Below are 22,972 nucleotides of genomic sequence, written 5' to 3'. Positions count from 1 at the left end.
ACATTTTGTTAACAGACTCAGATTGTCAATTAACCAACTGTTGTCCTGGTTTGTTGTTCTTCAGGACTTCTGCTAAGTTTGCAAGTATAAATAAATTGACATTTTTCAAAGCTCAAATTTAGTAGCGGTATAATAAACCTTAATAATATCTTTTCCAAGTCTGCTGTCTAAAAACTGCAGACTTGGAGTTTTTAGACTCCAAGTTTAAAAACTGGAGTCTAAAAGTTGAGCTCAAGATTGTTGAGCTCAATCTTTGAGCAACAATTTGCACAAATTCCCTATTAATTTTGGGTATGCATTACGGATGTACACATGCATTTATGGACATATTGATTTATTTATTTCTGAAAAAAAAACACAAAAAAAAACAAACACTTTATTTACTGGTACACACCCAATATTAACCTTGTTTTAATCATACAAAAAGAAATCACCAAAAACATACATTCTAATAGAGGTAAAAGTTAGAACAGCCTACAATTCCTAGATCTTGGCAGCAGTTTACATTTCTTAGTTTTTAGCGTTATAGTGCGACAATCTTCTTTCCGGAGGCCTCAGACGGTTCTTTCAGTCTTACTGTACATTTAAAAAAAAATAAAAAACAACAACAACAAAAAAAACTTCAAACCTCTTTTTATTAAAAGTCATAAGTGTTATTAACAGGGTTACCAAATATGTCATAAAAACAAATAGACTGTTACAGGCTGTTCCATTCTTTTTTTCATATGATTGAACGAACAGCTGTTAAACCACAGAAGTATCAGACGTCTCTTAACTAGTTAATAAATAGGCTTTTAACACCTACTGCATGTTTTTAGTGCAGAGGCAAGACTGCCTGACAGGCATCGAGCTGTACCAGCTCAGTGTGTTGTTGCTTCTGTCAGAAAGCTGAGATGCCAAGCTGCCGGTTACGGGAAGAAAACGAGGATTGCCTGAAGGGGTTCTCAAACCCCATTAGATGACTCGAGAAAAGAAATCTGGGATCTTTCCGGCTCTGTTTGCAAAACCATAAAACACATAAACACTCAAAGCAAAACATGTCGTCAATCACACACTGTTGGTGTAATTGTAGCAGAACTGATGTTTTTCTTTCGTTAATTGGTTCCCATCCCAAAATGCTGTGCGACTTCAACTGTGTATGTCTCTGTGATAACGTGTTTGGTCGTCAGTGGCAGATCGCAGCTGGGTCTGGTGAGTTTTCTTCATCTCGCGCCCTCCTGCCATGTATCACCTCGAGCCATCGAGACAGCAAACATACTACACTTCATAACACACGCAAGTTGGCATTCAGCACTCGAGACTCATAGAAACTCGTAGCTCACATGAGGTAGATCTGGATATGAACTCTTGTTATTGTGGACAAAGATCCTAAGAAGAGGATATTGCAGATTAGATCATTTTATGTAGCATTCATTCACAATTATTGTCAATAGTTAATCAAATTCATGTCCTAATATATAGAATATAATTTGGTTCTAATTCCATCTAATTCATTCCAGTGCAGTCCAATCACATGGGCAGATTCAGATTTAATTACATGCTTTCTAGTTCAGTCCAAATTATAATATAACATAGTCAAATTGTGTTCATCTTTTATTGCTAAATATTAAAAATGTATCTAAGATTTCACTCACTGATATAGAAGCAATCCCTTACGCTGAAGAAGCACATGGTGACAGTGGAAACAAAATGTTTAATTTTAGCACAAAAAAAAAAAAAACGTCCATCAGAATCAGGCTTTGTGTGTGTCATCCAAAACAGGAGAGAAACAAAACAAAACAAAATCACACCAAGTAAGTAATGCTTTCTACAAGTGATCAAAAATCTAATGCTTTGTAGGAAGCTGAACATTTTAGTTTGTTTTGTTTATTACATCGTTTTAACATCTTATGCCATCTTTTAGCTAACCAACTCAAGAGATGATTCAAATTCATTCAAATCACAACTTGTTAAATGTCGGGTGGAACATTCAGTTAAAGAAAACAGTTTTCTGGGTGATGTTGACCCCTTTTGCCTCGAGTCTTGCTCCCTGGAAGAGGCCTGTCACAGTTAGTAACTTCTCAGAAACAGAGAAAGTCATGACAACATAAGAATTGACAACTCACTTAAGTTATGGTGACAAAGTTTAAAAAAAAAATCAGCCTGTTAAGTTGCATATTACAGAGAGATGGCCAATTTAACCGAGTTATGTAATAAGACAGTCACTTTATACCTGCAGTAGTTGCTATGGTTTCCATTTTGTAAAGCGTTTCTAACACTTAACCTTTATTTCCTCCCTTACTTGTGTCTTTTCCTATAAAGCCTGTGTTTATGCACCTGCTGAAGATTAAAGCGTGGCTGATGGTGTGGAGCTCTTTTCAAAGTGGCAGGGTCGAGGCGCAGCCCCTTCCCATTAGCAAAGCTGGACATGTGTGCTCAGGACTCTGCCTGTTTCTGTCTCGTTGCCTGTTGTTTACTTTCTCTTGCAGCTTGTCTTCTCTTTAAGCCTCTGCTGTTTCTAACACACAAAAGGGCTAGCACTGAGTGACGCTTTTACAATATTACGCAGCCATTCTTTAAATGCTGTTTGTTTGCTTTTTGATTTTTCTAATTGGAATAATCTTGATTTCTTGTCCATGTGAAACACGCTGCAGCATCCCGAGGTGCCACTTTCTCTGCTTTTCATCCTAGTACAGCTCTTGGTATTCCATACAGCAAAGTCTGTTTGTTGGCATAATGCAGAAATGTGATTCGGCTCCATGTTTTCTTCTCAAAGATTATCATACAAATAAAGGCTGGGAAAAGAGCTTACAAGTGACATTCTACATAAAGCACAAGCCATTACTAACATGTAAGGTACTGATTAGGGTAAAGTGACTTCATGAATTATTCTCTTTCATTGCAGCAGATGGAATTAAATATAAATAACTGTGGGTCTCTAGAATTTTTTTTTTTTTTTTTGTTTCTAGATATTCATGATTCAGGTTTGAGGCATCAGTCTAGCCCTACAGAACTGGAAGAATTTAATCTAAGTAAACATATTCAAGTTTAACATTGTTTGATTTTTTTCCTGCATAAAGTGCTAGGTGGAAATACTGACTACTCTGGCAAAAATAAAAAGCTTTAAGAAAAAAAATATTTACCGCGGTATTGCACCACTAAGAACTTTACAGAAAACTCCAAACTTTAATTTGAATGCATGTATTCAGGAGGGGAAACATCCTACATTAAGAATGAATTGTTTTCAACCAAATCACTGGTGACACAATTAGTGCAATCCCTCACAGCTGATTCAAAATAAATGGAATTTAATCACTTTCTTTGTTTAAGCATACGTTGAAGTTAAGTTGATCTGAATTTGAAGGAGCCTCTAATTAATAATCAATGACTTCTTGTTTTCCTTAAGTACAATATAAAAGTAAGGATCTATATTAATCTTGCCGCCATGAACAATAAGAGAGGAAGAGGAAAGGAGGGAAAAAAAACCTTCATCTCAGGGTCAATGATTCTCCGTAATAACATTTAAATGCTATCTATACACCAGCTAGATGTTTGGGTGTGATAATAGAAATAAACACTTTTCACTCCTGCCATTACAAACATAAACTAAGTTTATATGTGGTGTGAAACAAAGGATTAGGTGATTGAAAAGGATCTCATGGATAATCAGGAGTGAGAGAAAAGGAGAATTCAAGGGGGTTTGAGTTGTTCTTCACCTTTTTTGGCTTCATTTTTCATTTGCTGTGGTGCACTGCAGCTACTGTCATTTCTGAAGGTTCAGTAAACAACAAAAACTGGAATGCCTCGTTAATGTCTAGATCAAGTAGAATTAAATATGTCATAAGGCATTTAACAAGCTGCGTCTCCTACAGCAGCAATCATCTGTATGTACAATTAAATCAATTGTCCAATGCAAGCAATAAATGAATGAAACTGTATTTTGTTTTTTCATACACTTAACTTTCGCTGAATGAGTAGTTGGACGTTTGCTTGCCAAATGCAACCAACGTGACAGTTAAACCTCAACTCCAAGCGTTTAAGAATACACTACGGCTATTTCAAAATGAATACTTTTTTCATTGTTTCAGATTAGAGCTTCATGAGGACTATCTTTGTCCAATATGGCCAAATCCATCATCTCCAAAAAGAAGTCAGCACAATAGACAACAAATTTTGCAGCTACTGAGACTTTATTGAGCTGTAAAATTTTGGGATTCAACACAAATTGTTAGATCCGCAGTATCGCTCCCTCTCCTTATTTGGCGTCTGGCTTAACTGAGCCAAATGAAAAGCAACAGTGTCTCATGTTCCAAAAGGAGATTATCTGTGACTTCAAAACCCCCCACTTTAGGCAGCGCAACACATTGCTGCTCTGTATCCAAGCCATACGTGCTATCACACCATGAAAGGCTCTGAAAGACGAAGAGTGATAATCTCTTTCACGATGCAAACCTGCTGGAAGGTGTTTTTGTCTTTCAGAAAATCTCCAGTGACACAGTGTGTACCTCTGTCTTTCTTTTTATACCCTACGTGTGCATAGTGTGTGCAAGTGCAGCATTGTGTCTATGCATATCGATGGGTTTAGTATTCTATAATGCGCCAGCGATGCCCTTGAATAGTGGAATTGTTTAAACTTTCCCTCAGATCAAAACATTTTGATTGTCGTGTTTTGTTTTATGTTCCTATGCTTTACAGTATTTGTAAAGTTTATTGTGCATCATTGCGATTTCATAGCCATAAGGACAGTGGTAACACTGATGAGAGAATCTGTTTTGCACTACACTAATCCAGCCTTCACAGCAGATTGGTAAGAATGGAACAATTCTTCAAATAAAGTCATTTGCAGTTTGCCACAAGCCGTGAAGGGGACACATAAAATATAAACAGAAGAAGTTCTTCTTAGATGAGATCAAAATTTAACTTTCTGTCATATAAAAAAAGCGAGACATCTGGATGGAAACTAGCAAAAACATATTAGCCTAAACAGCAACTCCCATGGTGAAACATGGCAGTGGCAGAATTATGCTTTAGGGTCAATCCGTCAAACGGTGGTTCCACAAAGCCTTCTGATAAATATGAAACGTTGAGGACAAACTGACATTTTGAATCCATGTTACAATTAAGCACTACTGTGTGTCAGTTTATTATTACATAAACTCTCTGGAGGGTCACAGAGACAAAAGACAGATAAATTAGACACAACATGCGTATTGTGAGATAAACATCGGGAGTTTTACAAGAAAATGACTCAGAGATTAGCTTTCTTGTTTGAGTATATTTGGTTGATCTTCTAGATTTAGCAGGACCTTCCTTCGGATAAATCTCTTTAATTTTTGCCTGGACTTGGGCACTTTCCAACATAAAATTAAAGTAGACTAGTAAAAACTGTCAATACCTCTGTAAAAAACATGCTTTACATTTCAGATTGCCACTCCGTGCAAACTGATCAAACGACTGCAGAGTTTTGCTGTGTCACTCTGTCTCACCTCCTTAGGGCCACAGCTTCCTCCCTGCCTTAGTAACAGACACATCTTTATTCAGAACTGTCCCTGTCCAGGGGCAGAACATCAATCCGCTTTGTGTTCGCAGCCTCTGTCTCACTGCACTGCCCTGCTCTGCTTCTTGCTTCTCCAGGCGCGGCGTTATTATTGAACTGTCTCTGCTGGTCTTCCTTTTTTTTCTCTCTCTCTCTCTTGCTCTCTCTCCCGCGTGCGCTCTGTCTTTCTCTGTGTTCCAAACTCATGGCCCATTTATTTGAACACAATTATTATTGAAGCCTGGCTGAGCACGGTGATAGACAGAACTTTGTTAGAGTGCAGCTACGGCTGACACACATACGGCTCCTACAGGTCAAGCGTGGAGACCCCCTGATTAGGCACACGGTGTCCAGAATTATCCAAATTTACGACGGGTGACAACGCCGGTAATTAACATAACAGTGTGTGACTTTAACGACGATGTTAACACAAACGGTGCGACTAATTGAGAGGAGAGTGTGAGGGAGGAATTGTGGTTTATTGTGTGTGTTTTATGTCACCACGGCACTTAAGTCACACCACAAATGGGGCAAAAGGTTACAGTGGCTCGGAAAAGTGTTTACAACCCTTGTCACCTTATCTAGCTACCCCAAACTACAATGCACTTTTTGGGGATCCTATAGGATAGGACATAGATTGGTGGATTAGAGGAAAACTTGTGCAATGATTATTTTTTTATTTATGCCGTGTACCTTTTATCAGCAGTGGTGAAGTCAGTGTTGCGATCATCTTTTTCCAAGATGTTGAAAGGGTTGTGAAATATGTATAATTGATACAATATTGGCAAATATCGGCTATTGTCCATAACCAGCAATATTTATCATGGATATCAATATTAGCCCAAGCACTGCTTCTACCAAGGAACTGATCCATCTGCAGTGTTTTACCTTTTGCTTCCTAATATTCTATACAAATCTTCGCAGAACAGCTGCATTTATAATAGGTGGAATTATTTTATTATTTCAGCTAGATCTGAAAGCATAACTTACAATGGATTTCATTTTAGGGTTATTAGAGTAATTAGGTAGATTTCACATGCGTACCAGACTTTTATTTGTTAAATTTGTAAACTGTACATAGTTCTCTTTGTCTTCAAAAATTTGGAAGCACTTGTTCTTGATCTTTTATGTAAAAACCAAATAAAAAAAAGTAAGTTTGGTGGGTTGTTATGGCAAATTTGAAAGACTTCAAGATTTGCGACTAGTCCTCACAGCACTGAATGCACAAATAAAACAAAATCATCTAACTTCAGAAAGCCATGTGATATTTTACTGTGGGAAGACTTTATCCTATTTATCTTGTTCAACCTCTGAAAGGTACCTTTAATCAGCAGATTCCACTGACGCATAGTCACGCTGCACACGATGAAGAGATTGTTCGCCTGTGCTAATCCTGCTGGATGATCCTGCCGGCTTGTTCGACTCAAACTGACTGAATCACAGCAAAATGACCTTCTCATTACCTACCAGAGCAACTGGCTCACTGTTCTCCCAAAACAAGGACACAACCTACCCGGTATGTTTGCCGCTGTCACCCATAAATCACATTGAAGCCTGTACATATTAAATCTTCAATTTAAAGGCATCAATATATATAGTGGCATCTTGGGGCTATGATCTGTTGTATCTTCAGTCTTTATCTGCTTGATTATGTCCTGGTGTGTACATATGCCGACTGTAATCCTGATTTTAACCTGTTCAAGGGCATTGCAGGGTGAGTGGAAGTTAAGGTGAAATGCACATATGGCCATTATAGTTTGTGAGCCCCATGGCCTTCCAGCCGGCTTCGCAGTGATGCATAGTCTCCTGGACTGGAGAAAATGCACTGCCTGCATGTCAATGAGCTCCATTCCCTGTTAAGTAAGTATGTGGACGGGGTCTCTTGTATCGCACACACTAGCTGCCATCTGCACCCTGAATGGACTGCTCCAAGGGTGTGTGTGTGTGTGTGTGCGTGTGTGTGTGTGTGCATACTATTGGAGTGGGTGGATAGGGGGGAGCTGGTATGAAAGCAATCACTCTCGAGAGTATGGGCTGTGTTTAACCCAGTGCACATGCTTGTCTTACAGCCTCCTGCTTTGGGAAGCAGATAGATCATTGAGAAAAAAAGAAATCTATTTTTAGATGTGGAATAGGGAGGGGATAAGCATGAGGGATGTGCACTTGGATATGTGTGTGTGTGTGTGTGTGTGTTTATGGCTTTGAATCTATGGGTGAGAAGGATGCGTAGCGATGTTGTTTCTTCTGAGACAACATTGCAGGCAAGACCCAAGCTTTTTTACACATCACACGCAATCACATAAGCCACACACAAGTACTGGAGAAACCCACACACTCGCAGACAGACTCGCACTAGCAAATCTGGATATTGTCCTGTTGTGCCTGGAGCTGGTCCTGACAGTACTATTGGACGTAAATCACATCCACATCCACGGAAACACGCACACGCACACACACACACACATGCACAACCTCCCTGGCAACAGGACACGTGATGCTAGTATTGTATGCCCAACCTTTTTCTCTCTCTCCATCTCTAATCCTTGTCTTTCATCCTGACAGGTGCCAGCGGCTGGTGAACCAAGCTGCGGATTGATGATTAAAGTAGGCAGAACGGACACAAGGACTGGTATCATTCTGAGGTCACGAGTGAGTCTGTTTTTTTCAGCCGAGGCATGAAATTTCAGTAAATAGATCGAAGGCTAAAAGTTCGTTTTGCCAAGGGTATGCTGAAGTCTTTGCAGTACAAACTAATCTATTTAAGGTTTTCCCCACATATTACTGTAAAGACAGAAAAGTCTTACTTCAGTTACTAGAGGATAGCTCTGAGTTGCAAGGGCAGGATGGCACATACAGTACATGCCAGTTTTATCTGAAGTTCCTGGGGGTGTCTTTCTTACTGTAAGGGCAAAAGCTTTTTCTACTTTGTCATAAGCACCAGCAGCATTTCAATTCATTGTAATGCTGACAATTTACATAAAATGAACCTGACTTTTTGAGTTTTCCTTCTTTTTTGTGTGCAGTTTAAGGAACCAAGAAGAAATGTTTCTTATCGGGGAAGTCATTTAATATTAGCACGCTTTAGTTTTTAAGGATCAACTTTTAGCTTAGCTACGATGTCACTTATTCATACATTTTTTGTCATGTTAGAAGGAAATTCATTTAGGACTGTGGTGGCTACAGTTAAATAAAATAGGTTGATAGAAGTATAGTATGTTTTTGCTTTGTTTCAACTTTCTGTCCCTTGTAACAGATTCTTAATCACTGAGGCTTTCTGGGTTCAAAGAGATTATGTATTAAGATATCTACTTTCACCCCATATAAAATCATGTAATATCATGTATTACATACATACATACATACATACATACATACATACATACATACATACATACATACATACGCCCTAATCAAATGTGGTAAAATCTTTATCTGACAATTGTGATTTAAAAGCAGAATGAATTTAATATAAAATAATATAAAAAGAAATAAGCTTTAATAATAATAATAATAATAATAATAATAATAATAACATTGAAATTGTTTTCTTATACCCTTCCAGCCAGAAGCAGTAATAATGGAGCAGACACTGCATCACTGGATTGACTATCTTGCAAATCCAAGTCAATAGTGTGTCAAGAAGCATTTTGTCTCAGTATTCCAGTTTACCATGCTGCATTTTGTTTTGAATATTTTATTGTATTTTCTATGTAAAAAAATGAATAGGTGGATTTTTTTTTTTTTTTTTGGAGAGTGGGTGCGGGGGGGGGGGGATACCATACTGCAAAAAGGCAGGGTTGCACTTCAAAACATCCAGCAAGCTATAAGGGTGGGAAATGGATAACAATCGTTTAAGGTGCATTTATGTAGAATTACCAAGTATAATGTTGATTGATATTACCAGTTACTAATGAATTACCTGTAGAAGAGAATTGCTGTTATTTGCATATCTTCATTGAAAGCACTGGTGTCAGGCATATGTATTTTAACTTTATATATTTTTGTCCAGTTCTGCATTACTGCATGATCGCCATCTTGAGGCATCTTGCCACTCTAAGGTTTCCTCTGCTGCCTGTCATAGTTTTGTGTTTCTGAGCCCCATTGATGCCCAGGAAGCTGTAGGCTTTGCTAATAGATCTTTCTGCAAAGCCGCTACCTCCCACTTAAATGGACAAGCGCTGTGCTAGCCACCCACTTGTTTGGCATTCCTCCAGCACCCCTGCATATTCTCCCCAAATTCATTTCCCTGAAATCTTCAAACTATTTCTTCTACTTGGTATTCTGTCTTCATTTATGAAATAGTTTTTTGGGAGGAATTTCCAAACTTTAAGCCGCTACTTCGTTCACATGCTTTGAGCACTGTGATGCGGCTGTGATTTACCAACGGGTTTCAAAAGGGTGGACTGCTATGTCATGAACAGGGTGGTACAAGCCCAAGAGCAAATTTGCCTTGAGACAAAAGTGACATTGCGTGAAAACAAAAGAGAGAACTAAGGAAGAGTGTGTGAGGCTGTTGAAATCCGACACTGAAAAAGACAACTTTAATGGTTTTAGTACACAAGAGGAAAGTGAAGATTACAATCAGTAACATAAGATGTTGTCTTTCTGTGACAACATCTCATATTACTGTTCTGAATCCCCACTGGAAGGCATAGTTGGACAGACAATATTGGGTCAGGCAACAGCTAAGACAACTAATTGTACCTTGGGGTCCTTAGCGTGTGCTATTTTATGAAGAGCCTCGTTTTTACATTGCAGCACAGCAAGCAAGGGACTTTATATGTTTGATTGAAAACATTAGTTTTATATTGTTGAATATGGTGGAGTCATGTGTTTTATAGTGCTGTAAGGGTTTAAGTCCTGCAGTTTTTGTGTGTTTGTTTTTTTTTCCTGGACGTTTTGCTTGCATCCAACCCCTGCATTCAGGTTTCTGTTCCTGCTGAACCTGATCATGTCTCTTCTTTTATTTAGCTTTGGTCCATGGGATAATACTCAAAGAGATCATTACATTACAAATGTAGATGTAAATAAAGATGTGCCTAACATCCATCCATCCATTCATGAGTCCATACACCCATTATATGAACACCCTGATCCTTAAAAGACCACCAGCTAGTGCCGCCCTGGTGGCAAGGTCTGGACAGGTCGTCAATCTAACATAAAAACCAGACATGCATGTATAAAACTATATTTTTGGGATTTGTGGGGCAGCAGCTCAGTTGGTAGAACTGATGCACTCAGAGGCTGTAGTCCTCGACACAGTTATCCTAGTTTCAAATCTCTGTCTCAGTCCTTTTATGTTTTCCCCTTCTCTCTTATTCTCATGTCCTGTCTATTCTCTGCTCAGTAAACACCACGAGAGCCTAGAAAACAATATTTTCAGGCTGTAGAACAAGCTTACAATAAAAACATAGCTTTATATCTGTACAGGTTATGAATCCATTGTGAAACTTAAGCCTCTTTAATTGAGTAAAGACTACAATATTGACTACCATCCTGTCTGTTTTACACAGGAAGGGTCTGGGAACAAACACTGGTCACGAATGTGCTTGTGTGTGTGCATCTGTGTGAAGATGCATTATTCTGAGGTTGAGGATAATCCATAGTGAGGTTTTTCTTTCCAAGACAACATTGTGCAAGCTATGTCAGAGTTCACACACAATCATGTATCCCGTAGAAACACACACACATACATGCACACACACACCAATGCAGAGTGAATTGAAAAATGGCTCATATCCCTTGGACTTTTCCACATTTTGTAAAGTGACAACCACATTAAGTATATTTTATGAAGATTTGTGTTTCTGAAAAGTGTGACATATTATTATACTCAGCCCCCTTCACTCTGATACCCAGAAATCCATTGCCAGTAATTGACTTCTGAAGTCTACTTGTGCATCTCAACGTTAATAAATCAGGTCTTTTAAGGTCACCAAAGTCTGTTACAGAAAGTTTATGAACAAAGAACATCGTCATATAGGCTACCAGATAAGTTCTAGATAAATTCATATCCCACCAATATATAAAACAATCTCTTAGGACAAGGACTTCCACATTAATTATCGGAGCATTATGCAGAAAATCGCCAAGAGGTTCATGGTGACATTTTAGTTGCTCCAAACATCAGCAGCTCCCATGTTTCGATCTAAATGTATTTTTTACCTCTAATGGCCTACTGAAAATTCAGACATAAATCTAGTTAACAAATCTGGAGCAGAATTGTTTTTCCTAATATGTCTATGTTAGCCTGTGATGAACTGGTAATCTTACCCTGGTGAACCCACTTTTGTCCACCGATTGTTAGAGATAGCAATCCCTCCAATGGCCCCTGCGCAGGTCCGTACAAAACAATGGATGGATGTATCACTTCCTAAAACTTCACAGATACATCATTAAAATCTTTATCTTGTGTTTGTTCACTAAAGTATAGCTTTTGCAAAAGCTATACTATACTTAATAAATTCACAACTTATGAAAATTAATAAATTATGCATATTGTTTTCAAATAATTGGATTTATGAAAAACCTGTGTTCTGATTTCTCATTTTTATGAACATTTGGACTAAGAAAAAGTAAATCAGTGTGTGACTGAGATGAAAATATATTTTAAAGTACTTGAGTGGTGGAAATGAATAAGCACCACAGTGTTTTTCTTTGGCTAAAAAAACTGCCTTTGATGCATGAAAGGATAAAAGCCGCAGAGTCCATTATCTAAAACACAATTGGTGCTGCTTAGCAGCTCGTGACAGCAGCAGAATCACTGGGAACTGTTTACATGTTTGCATAGACTGCTTCTGACTCTACTCTTTTTCACTTGAATAACTGACTACACAGAAATATAATATATGTTACTTATAGACAGATAAAATGAACCCAAAATCCTATTGATCTTGACATACTTGCAGGGGTGAAAGTAGGCGGGTACGGTGGGGTACTGCGTACCCCTAAAAGATTTAGCGGGGGTACGCAGTACCTGCAAGAGAGAGGAGCGGCTGTCTGCTGTAAAGAACCAATGGGTTCACTGTACAGTCGTGACTGATTAGTTTTTCAAGAACAATCTAAAACACGACTTAATCAGTTAGTAAATAGCTTTTTTTCCACCCCATTTCATATTGTTTCTGAACTGTTCGTGCTTTGCTAGAGCAGGGGTGCAATAATACGTCGAACGCGGAAGGTTTTGAGTCGATCTCGGCATTAGGTGTCAAACTGAACGCCGCCAGGACGCTGAGACCAGCACGTCGTCCTCTGACTCGCTTAAAATGTTCGTAACTTTATTAAAGAACAAAAAAAACAACATAAAATCAACAAAACGTGTTCGTATTAATGACCCAACAACAATAGTAATCTCACTGATTATCGTTTCAACAACAATATTTATGAGCTAAATCATAAATACTTTGTTTTTTTGTGACACATTTAGATACAGGCAGATAGTAAAGATGTAGCCAAGACACAGGCTACAGCCACCTTTACAGCAGGATCCATTTCTAGCAACTTTAACCAGGATACTTTATGCAATAACCTCGAAAGACCTATCCACCCTCTCTAAACCCATTTCATCTCATTTTAAACCCCTGTCTGATATCCCCCCCACCTCCTCGTCATCCAGTCTCAGCACCATACTTCTCTTTCATCTGTACACTGCAGCACCAGCTTGTTTTCATTCCCCTCTCCTTTCAAAGCTGTTCAACCTTTCCCAGTGATTGTGCATTAGTCCTATTAGAATACAAATCAAAAACTATATGAATTAACAAAAAACAATTCCCAGAAACTACTAAACTTAATTATTCAGAGATTATTAGTAAGTTAGATTTAGAAACAAGTAAGTTCTTTTAAATTAAAATTGTTGATACATATTTATAATAAACTTACTCTACTAAAAAGCATAATAATAATAATAATAATAATAATAATAATAATAATAATAATAATTATTATTATTATTATTATTATTAAGTTAATAACTAATTATAAGTCAGTCATAAGTAACATTAAGCCAGCCACAGAAACAATTTTCAAGAATCAATGCAGGCAAAATAAAACAAATAAATAAAACAATGAAAATAGAGGGGTTGGTATCACTTTAAAAAAAGACCACCTTCCAGCCCCTGGGTGGCTCAGTTGGTAGAGTGTGTGCACCATCAATGCAGGCTGTAGTTTTTGTCACGACTATTCCTGTTCTTGGGCCATTTTCTGCATGCCTTCCCCCTTTTTCTCCACCCTATTTCCTGTTCAATTTCCCTTTTAACAAACAACACTAGAGCCTAAAAATTCTGAAAAACAAGAGCACCCTATAAGACAACCTTTAATTCATTAATAATTTATCTGTTAGCGTTTTATAAGCCAATTAGAAATGGTTGCAGGGCAGGTACAAGAGACTTTACAGACACTAGCATGCAATTGCTATTTGGCAAGGAACTACAAAACACAAAGCAAGGAAAACCTCTCTATTTATGGTGTACAAAGTCTTCATGTTAATTTTAATAACTAGCTTATAAACTAGTTGTTTATGGAGGCCTATCATTATTGCAAATAAGTATGAATGCTATTATTATCAGGGGGAACAAGCTACGGGTGAAACAACAAAATACAAGTCCTGTAATGGAAAAAAAAAAAAACATGCAACTCTTGGAGACTAGAAATAAAAGTACAAGGAATCATTTAAGTGTGGGTCGGAGAAATATCTGTCTCAGTGCATTTGACTTATATGAACTGTATCATTAATAATGCAACAAGCTCTATGCTTCCTCACTGAATGCCAGACCTCTGGGAAGATATTTGAACTCGTCCAAGTTTAAAGAGATTATTTTCTACACTGAGCAACAACCCACTCCTTCCCCACTGACAACTGCACATGACACCTCCAGCAGCACAGCGAATTTAAACTCCTTACAAATTCCACCATTAGGCTGACAAATGAAATGCAGGCTTTAAGTCGGCAAAGCAAGTCTCAAAAAGCGGGTATGGAGTGGATGGAAGGAGATTATGGCCTCATCTCACTGATACAGGGCCAAAATTGCTGACAGTCAAGGCAACGCAAAGCGTCACGCTTCTGATGTGTAAAGTTTGGAAGTTCATTACCCTGCATATCATCACTGTGCACACTGAGGACCCCGAAGGTCTCTTCATGCGTTTTGCTTCTGTACCCCCTCCTTTTGTTGCCTCAACACCATCTTATGCCTATGTACATCTTATGTCTAATTCTCTTTTCTTTGTGCTGCTGAAGATGAAAGAGTGGGGAGCAGGAAATCATCATTACACACCTCAAATCCCTACATGTGTCATGGTTTGGGCTGTCAAACACAATAATGGCTACTTACTCAGAGAGCAAAACCCACACAAACAAGCTACACTGGAGATGCATTTGGCTGCATGATTTCTCTAAAGATGCCAATGAATGGATACAGCTCAAAATATGTACTTTTCTGTCTAAGGATAAAGGAGAAATGTACAAATTAGAAAACTAATTTAAGGCATCCCCTCCCTTGCCTGAAACACCTGCATGACCCCATGACTCAGAGCTTTCGCCTCCACATTGCCATGGCGACACCACTCCTCTCACCAGGCACCACGGTCACCCACTCAGGCAAGCTCATTAGGGCTGTTGTCACGTTGGCTAAGTTGCTTCTGGGTGTCTTTGAAGATGACACTGTGTGTGTGTGTATGTGTGTTACAGTGAATGTGTCTTGTGTGGCCTCATTATGTATATAGAAATAAGAGTGTGTGCTCGCGCGTGTGTGTAACGATAATTACAGACAAGCAGATGCACTGGGCCAGTACTGTAGTTTTACTGCATCTTGACACTCAGCTACACTTCTTTCACAAACGCAGCTATGAGTAGGGGAAGGTTTCCTATTAAACACAACCCACCCTGTCCCAACCTCAGCCCCTCACCAGAGGCAGGTTATGACATATTAAATGACTGGAAATATTTCCAGACATCTCTTACCTATTGATAGTATTGCAAAAAATATTCCAACTGTTTAAAATTTAATCCTTTGTCAAAAACAGTTATTCTGAGAACATTTGTAAAAGAATATAGTGAAAAAAGCGCTCTGTGGTGAAGACCAAGGAGCACAATAGAGAGGTCAGTTGTGGGAATGTTTAAAGCAGTGTTAGACTAAAAAAATAATATCTGAAAATTTGACACATCACGTAGAAATCCTTCAAGCAATCCTCCGAAATCGGATTCCGTGTAACACATCTGTAAAGCTATAAAGTTTTGATTTCCGTCAATATATGCTTCTTCATTGTCGCCAGCTCTGTTTGAAGTTCTTAAAGATGCAAGATGCAAAGCCCCTTTGAGTTTATTTCCCCTCTATTTTCTGAAAAAGTCTGCCATGACTCCGGAGTGGATCTGCTGTGACACTGTCTCTTCGAGGGCCGAGGGAAAGGAAAGCTCTGCTCCCCTCAGAATGGCCTGGGAGCTTGTCAGCTGGCTACCTGTCAGCACGCAGCCACACTGGGGATGTTTGATGCACCATATGAACATGGGAGGACAGATGGGAAGAAGGAAGAAACAGGTGAAAGTGGATGGAAAAGATGGTACGAGAGAAAGTGAAGAAAACACGAGCTCAGAGCTAAGAAAACTATGGCCACGGCCCTCATGTTCAGTTATTTAATAGTTTTGCAAACGTTTAATAGAAATGAAAAAGATTGAGAGCTCATATTCAGTGCAAAATTATTAACTGCACAGGCTGTCTGTATAAATTCATGAATCTACTTTTGTGATCCACTCATTTTCGAATAGCAGCGAGAAAATTTTAAAATGTTGCTTTTTACAGAAGAAGCCTTAATTATCATTTCCCATAAAAAAAAAAAAAAAAAAAAAAAAAAAATGACACTATAAAACTGCAGCAATCAGACATTTCTAAGTATTCGCTGCAAGTCCAATTTGGCTGTTGCTTTCTATTTCTATTCTGCACTAAATCAGGGAAAACAATGTCCCTTAGCACTTTAAAATGCCTGCATGCATGGCGTCCTCATTAAATGAACATAAATTGTCGCATCAAACAGCTGTATACCCTATTATCCTTAGATGTATTGGAGTATTACATTCACACCCTGCTGGGAGCCTCGCAGTAATGGTTGTTCTGCTCAAAGCTTATTCTGGTAAAACAATACAAAAGAACAACACGCATTTTAAATTTGACATCTGTTTAAATTTGGTACGACGGCGAGAATACAACTACAAATATGTGCCCGTGTATTCTGTGTGTGATGAAGGCCATAGAAGCATTTCCAATGTTTGCTGCAGCCCCACACATAATCAGCTAAAACAAAGGAGTTTTGGGTGACAGTGCCGCCAATTTCTGCTGCTGTGGGAGAGCTTCCGGTCGCTCGAGAAGCACTGCACCATTTGTTGCTTAATTAAGAATTCATTGCCCACTAACAATGAGTTCTGACCTCCATTTCCTCCACCGTTCTCTACCTTATAGCGTAGTAAACCAGCCCAAAGTGATAAGCTTGGCACACAAATATGTACCAAGAGTACAATTGGTACATCACTGCATGAAAAAGAAGAAGAAGCAGGAGGAGGAGCAAAGTAGAAAAGGAGAATATGAGGGATGAGGAGTAAGGCGTTACCACAGAGAAACAAACAAAAAAAAAATAGAGGGTGGAGAAAGAGGAGAGAAAAGGAGAAACATTTTAACCATTCACTGCAATATAGGGATCCATAGTGTAAGGTTGCCATTGATATGGGACCTTAGAGGATACCTCAGACTCTGATAACATATCTGTCTGTCTGAGCTCTGCTATCAGCTGCAATGCACCATTCTCATCTCAGTTGGAGACAGGAACACCACTAATCTGTCTCCGAGGTGCCACTTAAATCTCTGCATTCCCCAGATATTGGAAAGCTGAATCTTGCCCGATCTATTTTTAGCAGCTCGTGGACAATTACTCAATGCCACTGCATTTCAAAACAGGTTGCTACAGTTTGCTTATTCCAGAACTAGTTTGGTCAAAGTTTGTGGAAACTTGGCTAAATTATATTGTTACCTTCAAACAACTAAGACAGATAAAACTCGCTCTTTTTGTACTTTTCTAAAGCATTTGTACCCTGAATGTTTTCTGATATAATAACCTCGAAAGTTTCATTAGGAATTCAAATGTTAGAGCAGAAAAAAAACTTCTTTCACACATTTGTTGTTTCCTACATGGTTTTGCAATCAGGGCTTTTTTTTTTTTAAGGATTGCATCTTGCAACAGGTTAGGTGTTGAGGGATTGACTAAAAAGTTTACCGTTATCAGATTCTTTTACCTGAGTTGCGGGTTTAGGCCATCCAGTGTTACCACTAACTTGTTGCTAAATTCTGCTTTAAAGCAATCCACTCTTTTATCCTCAGCCTGTCTGTTGTGTTAATTTACTAAAATGTTATTTCCTTCTCTGCTTCCTTGCACTTTGGATGAATCTGCAGCAGTTTGCTGTCTGTTAAGAAAGCTGCTACTTTTATTTCTACAGATGCTAGAAACCTAACAGATACGGTCCTCAGCATAGACACTTCTGCAGCCCAGACAATGTCAACAGATTTAAACTGCCGCAGCTCTCCTGTCTGCCTGAACGTGCTTGAGTAAATATGAGCAGGACAGATTGCTCATTCACGCAACTCTGTGACAAAGACAAATCCTTCAAAGTCTCTCGCTTGCACATCCACCTCCAAATGCAGCACCCAGCAGGCAAACAAGCACTCTTCACCACTGACACACATACAGGTTCTGCTCAGCATGATAGATGGGAAAAGACACAAAGGTCAGCAGTCAGCAGGGCTTCACTTAGACAGGACTCGGATTCTTTTACATCACCTTGACTTGGACGATGGAGCTGACCCAAACAGATATTTTCGACAGTCACTGCACTGCAAAATGCAACATGGGTCAGCAACTGTTTTAAAGAGGTAGGGTCCTTAATTGCCTCCTGCGTCCTCAGTACTACTTACCATGAACTGTGGCGTGCCGTGAACTGTCGCAACCAAAATGTTGCTCAGTTTTACATTCCCGCAAGTGAACAACCCTCCTGTGGCTGGGAATGACAAATGCATTTTTCTCATACCTGTTTGCAGATCAGCACACCTGACAGTGTGTTGAAATATCTTTCCCTTCAGGGGAAGTAAAATACAGCATGTTCCTTTACAAGCTAACCCTCATTAAAGAGGTTGGCATACCTGTTGACTGGAATGGACCGATCAGAATTTTGTGGATCATTTTCAAAACCCCTTTTATCTGTGGATCTTTGATCTACAGATATTGGAGTATTCTTTTTTTTTTTTTTCCAGAACTAGAATATAAGAACAGTACAAAATACTTTAATGGGCTGCTGTTATATTAAGATCAGACGTGACGTGATGTCTCCACCAAATGTAAAACAAACTAGTTTACTGACATTTTAAGACAAACATTAAATGAGTACATAGTCAACAGATGGTCTGTTTTAGGCATTTCAATGAGATTGAACTTATCATGGCTATCCTGAAATAATACAGAAATCTTAAATTGAGAAATACATTGTGATTTATAAAATAATCTCCCAATTAAAATATATGTTTTTATATTTATTTTATTTTCATTTCATGGGGAACATCAAGAAAGAAACAGCTCTCCATGTTGTTCGACCTTTTTATTATGTCTGTCTCTATCTCAGTCTGAAAAGAAGACACTTCTTTAACATGCACAAAATAAAAATAAATAGATTTTGCATTTTCATTTTTTTTCAGCTAACTTTAAATCACAGTTATATAGAAGGGAATTTGGTTACTGGAAAAGAAAAATAATTCTGACTTTTTTGTCAGAAATCAAAAATTTTGAGAAAAAAAAAGTCAAAATTCTGGACAAAAGCACTCAGCAAACAAATGGTTGTCTAACAGATTTGACAAAATCTTTTTTTTTTTTTTCACATTGTAACTGGTTATTATCATGTCCAGCATATTGGAAATGGACCTCTTCACTCACCCTGGTAAAGAACTGCCACTGGACATAACTTCAATTCTCTTGAGGTTCCACAAGTCTAATTGGAGCAAGTTGGCAGCCGGCAGCTTCCATCTTGTAAAGGTAGAATGTGGGCGTGACAACGTGTGCGAAAAACCGTACGCTTCAATGTTTTTTTTTCCACCAACACTAGTACTACAACATGTCTGAATAGATCTAAAACTTAACTTGTGTTGCAGTGTTACGCAACGTAGAAAACAGGGAGTGCATGCCAGCAAACTGCAGACCCACTGCTAGATAGGATTTTGTATTCATAATCTACATACAAGAAAAGACAGTAGATCAAATCAAATCATCCACAGTATCCAGAATACATAGAGATGACAATATGTGTGTCACAAATCCACTGAATGCATGCCACTCAAGGGTATTGTGCCAAGAGTTGTTGCGGTTGCTTGGCTGTGTGTTTTTATCAACTGTTGTCTGCAGCTAATAGGCCGGTGCTGGCAGCAGCTACTCATTTATGTGTTGCTTTAGCAGCTGTAGATTAGAAAAATGGGGAGCAAGGTTCTTCTTGACCGTGGATGTCACTGGAGCCGAGATAGACGGGGTAATTAGCGCTTAGTGCCAGGCTTCACTGATAGGAACCCAGTGGGAGAGAGAAAGGATGCTTGCTTGCTAAAGGGCCAGAGGCTGACTGACAAAGCAAAGGATTGGAGAGGCAGTGAAAATAGAAATGGGAACAATAAGTAGCAGCCGGAATAGCTCTGTGCCACTAAGTTTTTTTTTTCTTCTTCTTCTTGTTTTTCTTCTTGCCTCCTTCCAGGGGCCTCCAGTGTTGCGGTGTCACTTTTAGAATCCGTAAATGTCCATTTTGACTGAATGGTGAGGCAAAAGGAACTGTCACACAGAACGGCGCATTGCAATAGCCCCCTGCTTCTCATTCATTATGCATGTCCTGTCAGCATATTTATTCCTGATAATGGGAATGCAGCAAAAGCCTGCTCTAACCAAACCCCATGTGCAGTCAAGACAGCTTAAGAGCCTCTGATCACAATGCAAGGAGACCATGTACAAATGATTCTAATTCAACCTACAGAAACTCTTAAAACACTCTGATGGTGATATAGCATGTCAGCGTCCAATTATTCACATGAACTATGGATAAACAGAAGCCTGTTATTTAGAAAAAAATAAATAAATAAACGGCACAAAACAAAAGATAAGCTTCTCGCATAATTGCTAATTATTAGGTATTAAGATCCTGACATTGGTAAAAATGCTCGTTAAATGTAATTTGATGTTAACCAATATGCATAAACTACCGTTTGCTAATTGCCTCATAGCACATTTTCCTTGGTACTAATTGCGTGTTATTTGTTATCACAGCCTCACAAACCCACTTGATGACCTCTAGGTCTAGCTGACGTATAATCGTTAAAAACTTCACAGGCTATTTTAGTAAAATTCATAATTTTCCTATTCATGTGTGGCTTCATGCTCTGTTTAATTATTTGATCTATTCTCTCTTCACTGTTTCCATCACTGCACCTCCAGCATAAATGACCCTCTACTTCATGTTACTTTTACAGCTATGCTATTCAGCACTCTCCATGAAGACAGCTAGTAGCACATGCAAAGTCCTCATTGAAAGAGGGCGATCTTTATAGATTGCAACAGGCAATATAGAGCTCCTTATTTGGGATCTTTGTAGATCAGGCCCAAAGTTCCTTAATATCCCTCTCCAGGGTGTCAGTTTGCAAAGTCTCTACACTATAATAGAAGACTTTAAATATACTTTATGGAAATTCAGATGTATCAAGAGCAAAGTGACAGGCAAATGGAACATAAAGACAGCAATAGCAACAAAGTTTTCCAAAGAAAAGGAAAGGGACTTTACAGTAAGGTATTGTAACCTAAAGAAAAAAAAGGTGTATAGATATTCTAAAACAACTAATACACAAAGCTGCCCTTACTTTCTCTTTCCTAATTGGATAAATCCCCATATAAATAAATCAAAGTGGTGAGGACTACAGCCAGCATAGCAACTGGAGACCATGGGTCTCATCCTTTTGAAGAGATAATATGATCACATAATACTGATTTCTTAGGAAAGCTTTCCTGCTGCGATACGTGCTGCTCCCCTCCCAAGTATTGAATCATCTCCTTCATCTGAAGATAACATTATTAATACATTATCAAAATCTTGCACAGGGAAACATCGTTTTGCACCATTCTATGTTTTCAACTACATAAAATGACAAAAAGATACATGGGCAGCAGTTTCAGAATTTTTTTTTTGTAACTGGCAGCTATGAACAAACTTTAATTAGTAATTAGGTCATTCATAGTGTTCTACTTTAAACAGGGTGTGAAATGCTGCTTTTGTCATCAACACTATACAAACTTAAGGTAGAATGCACAGAATACTCCTTTATTGTAAAAATGCAATCAACATAGTAGGTTAGACTTGCAGTCACGCTAAAATAGGATCACTAGTAATACCTTCAGGTAGGCCTATGGATATTTGCCCTGGGGGAGTACACTCTCCCTGATGTGCTAATTCAGCATATTGAAAGGTCAGTGTAATAGAGACCCTCTCTTTCACCAGGGACAATCAAGACAGGCAGTAAGAGCAAATGTCGTATGTGCTCTTTGTGGCAGTGGAAAGCATTTTATGTGGACAACTCCATGTATGAGGAGACGCGATGAAGGGTATGTGTACCAGAGGTAAGCAGACGTTGCTGTCGACGCCAGTCTGTCTAAACAGCATATTGTGATTAACCTGCAGGTCAGCCTGCTGGTATTAAAGCTATCATCACTTCAATCTCTACTTATCCATCACAGGCTCTGGCTCTGGATTTACAACATTAGACCCAATCTTATTGAACAAGGTTGGGCTCCTACCAGGAAAACGACTTGTGACTATAACTTCTAACATGCAGCGCTGTTTGGCGTAAGAATCATGACCCTCCTCTCAGCAATACTTCAGTGCTCGAGATTGATGAAAATCCGGATCAATAAGCAAATGGAAACTAAAACGGCAGTCGCGATCTTAACTCATTGAACGGGGAGACTTGGACAGGACATGGTGTGCCAAGACTTTGATATGCCATCAATCCTATGGATGTAATGAACATGCTCACATTTACTGAAAAGCTGGATGTGGAATGACTTTAAACCCCAATCACTGTTCATCAAATCTCACTTAGAAGCTAATGGCCAAACATAATTAATTGCTAAGCCAAGATGCATCAGAAACTGAGAAAATGATATGAACATAACAACAAAGAAAGCTACAAATGCTGGCACAAAACCTGATTTTATCTGGAGCAATAGAAAATGTATCAAAACTGAAATGATCACTAATGCCAGCATTGTGTAGTTGGCCACTTTATTATCTAGATCCCATTACTATTGTGTTGGACATCCTCTTGCCTTCAGCACTGCCTTAATTTTCCAAGGCAAAAATTCAACAAGATCTCAAGAATCATTCCTCAGAAATGTTGATCCGTATTTACATGATAG

General features: G+C 38.7%; 1 protein-coding gene across 1 annotated transcript in view; it reads right to left on the bottom strand.

The window, feature by feature from the left end:
• Positions 1-616: 616 nt before the first annotated feature.
• Positions 617-22,972, bottom strand: part of stxbp6 (syntaxin binding protein 6 (amisyn)) — a 110,349-nt gene continuing 87,993 nt past the window's right edge. Inside the window, exon 6 of the mRNA XM_088002445.1 lies at positions 617-1,368. Coding sequence (XP_087858571.1) covers positions 1,351-1,368 — 18 coding nt within the window. The 3' untranslated portion in view covers positions 617-1,350. The remainder of the gene's footprint in view (positions 1,369-22,972) is intronic.

This window comes from Poecilia mexicana, unplaced genomic scaffold (genome assembly GCF_051168715.1).
Source record: "Poecilia mexicana isolate PSO_F unplaced genomic scaffold, ASM5116871v1 scaffold_22, whole genome shotgun sequence".
Lineage (NCBI taxonomy): Eukaryota > Metazoa > Chordata > Actinopteri > Cyprinodontiformes > Poeciliidae > Poecilia > Poecilia mexicana.
This window is presented reverse-complemented; position numbering and strand designations above follow the sequence as displayed.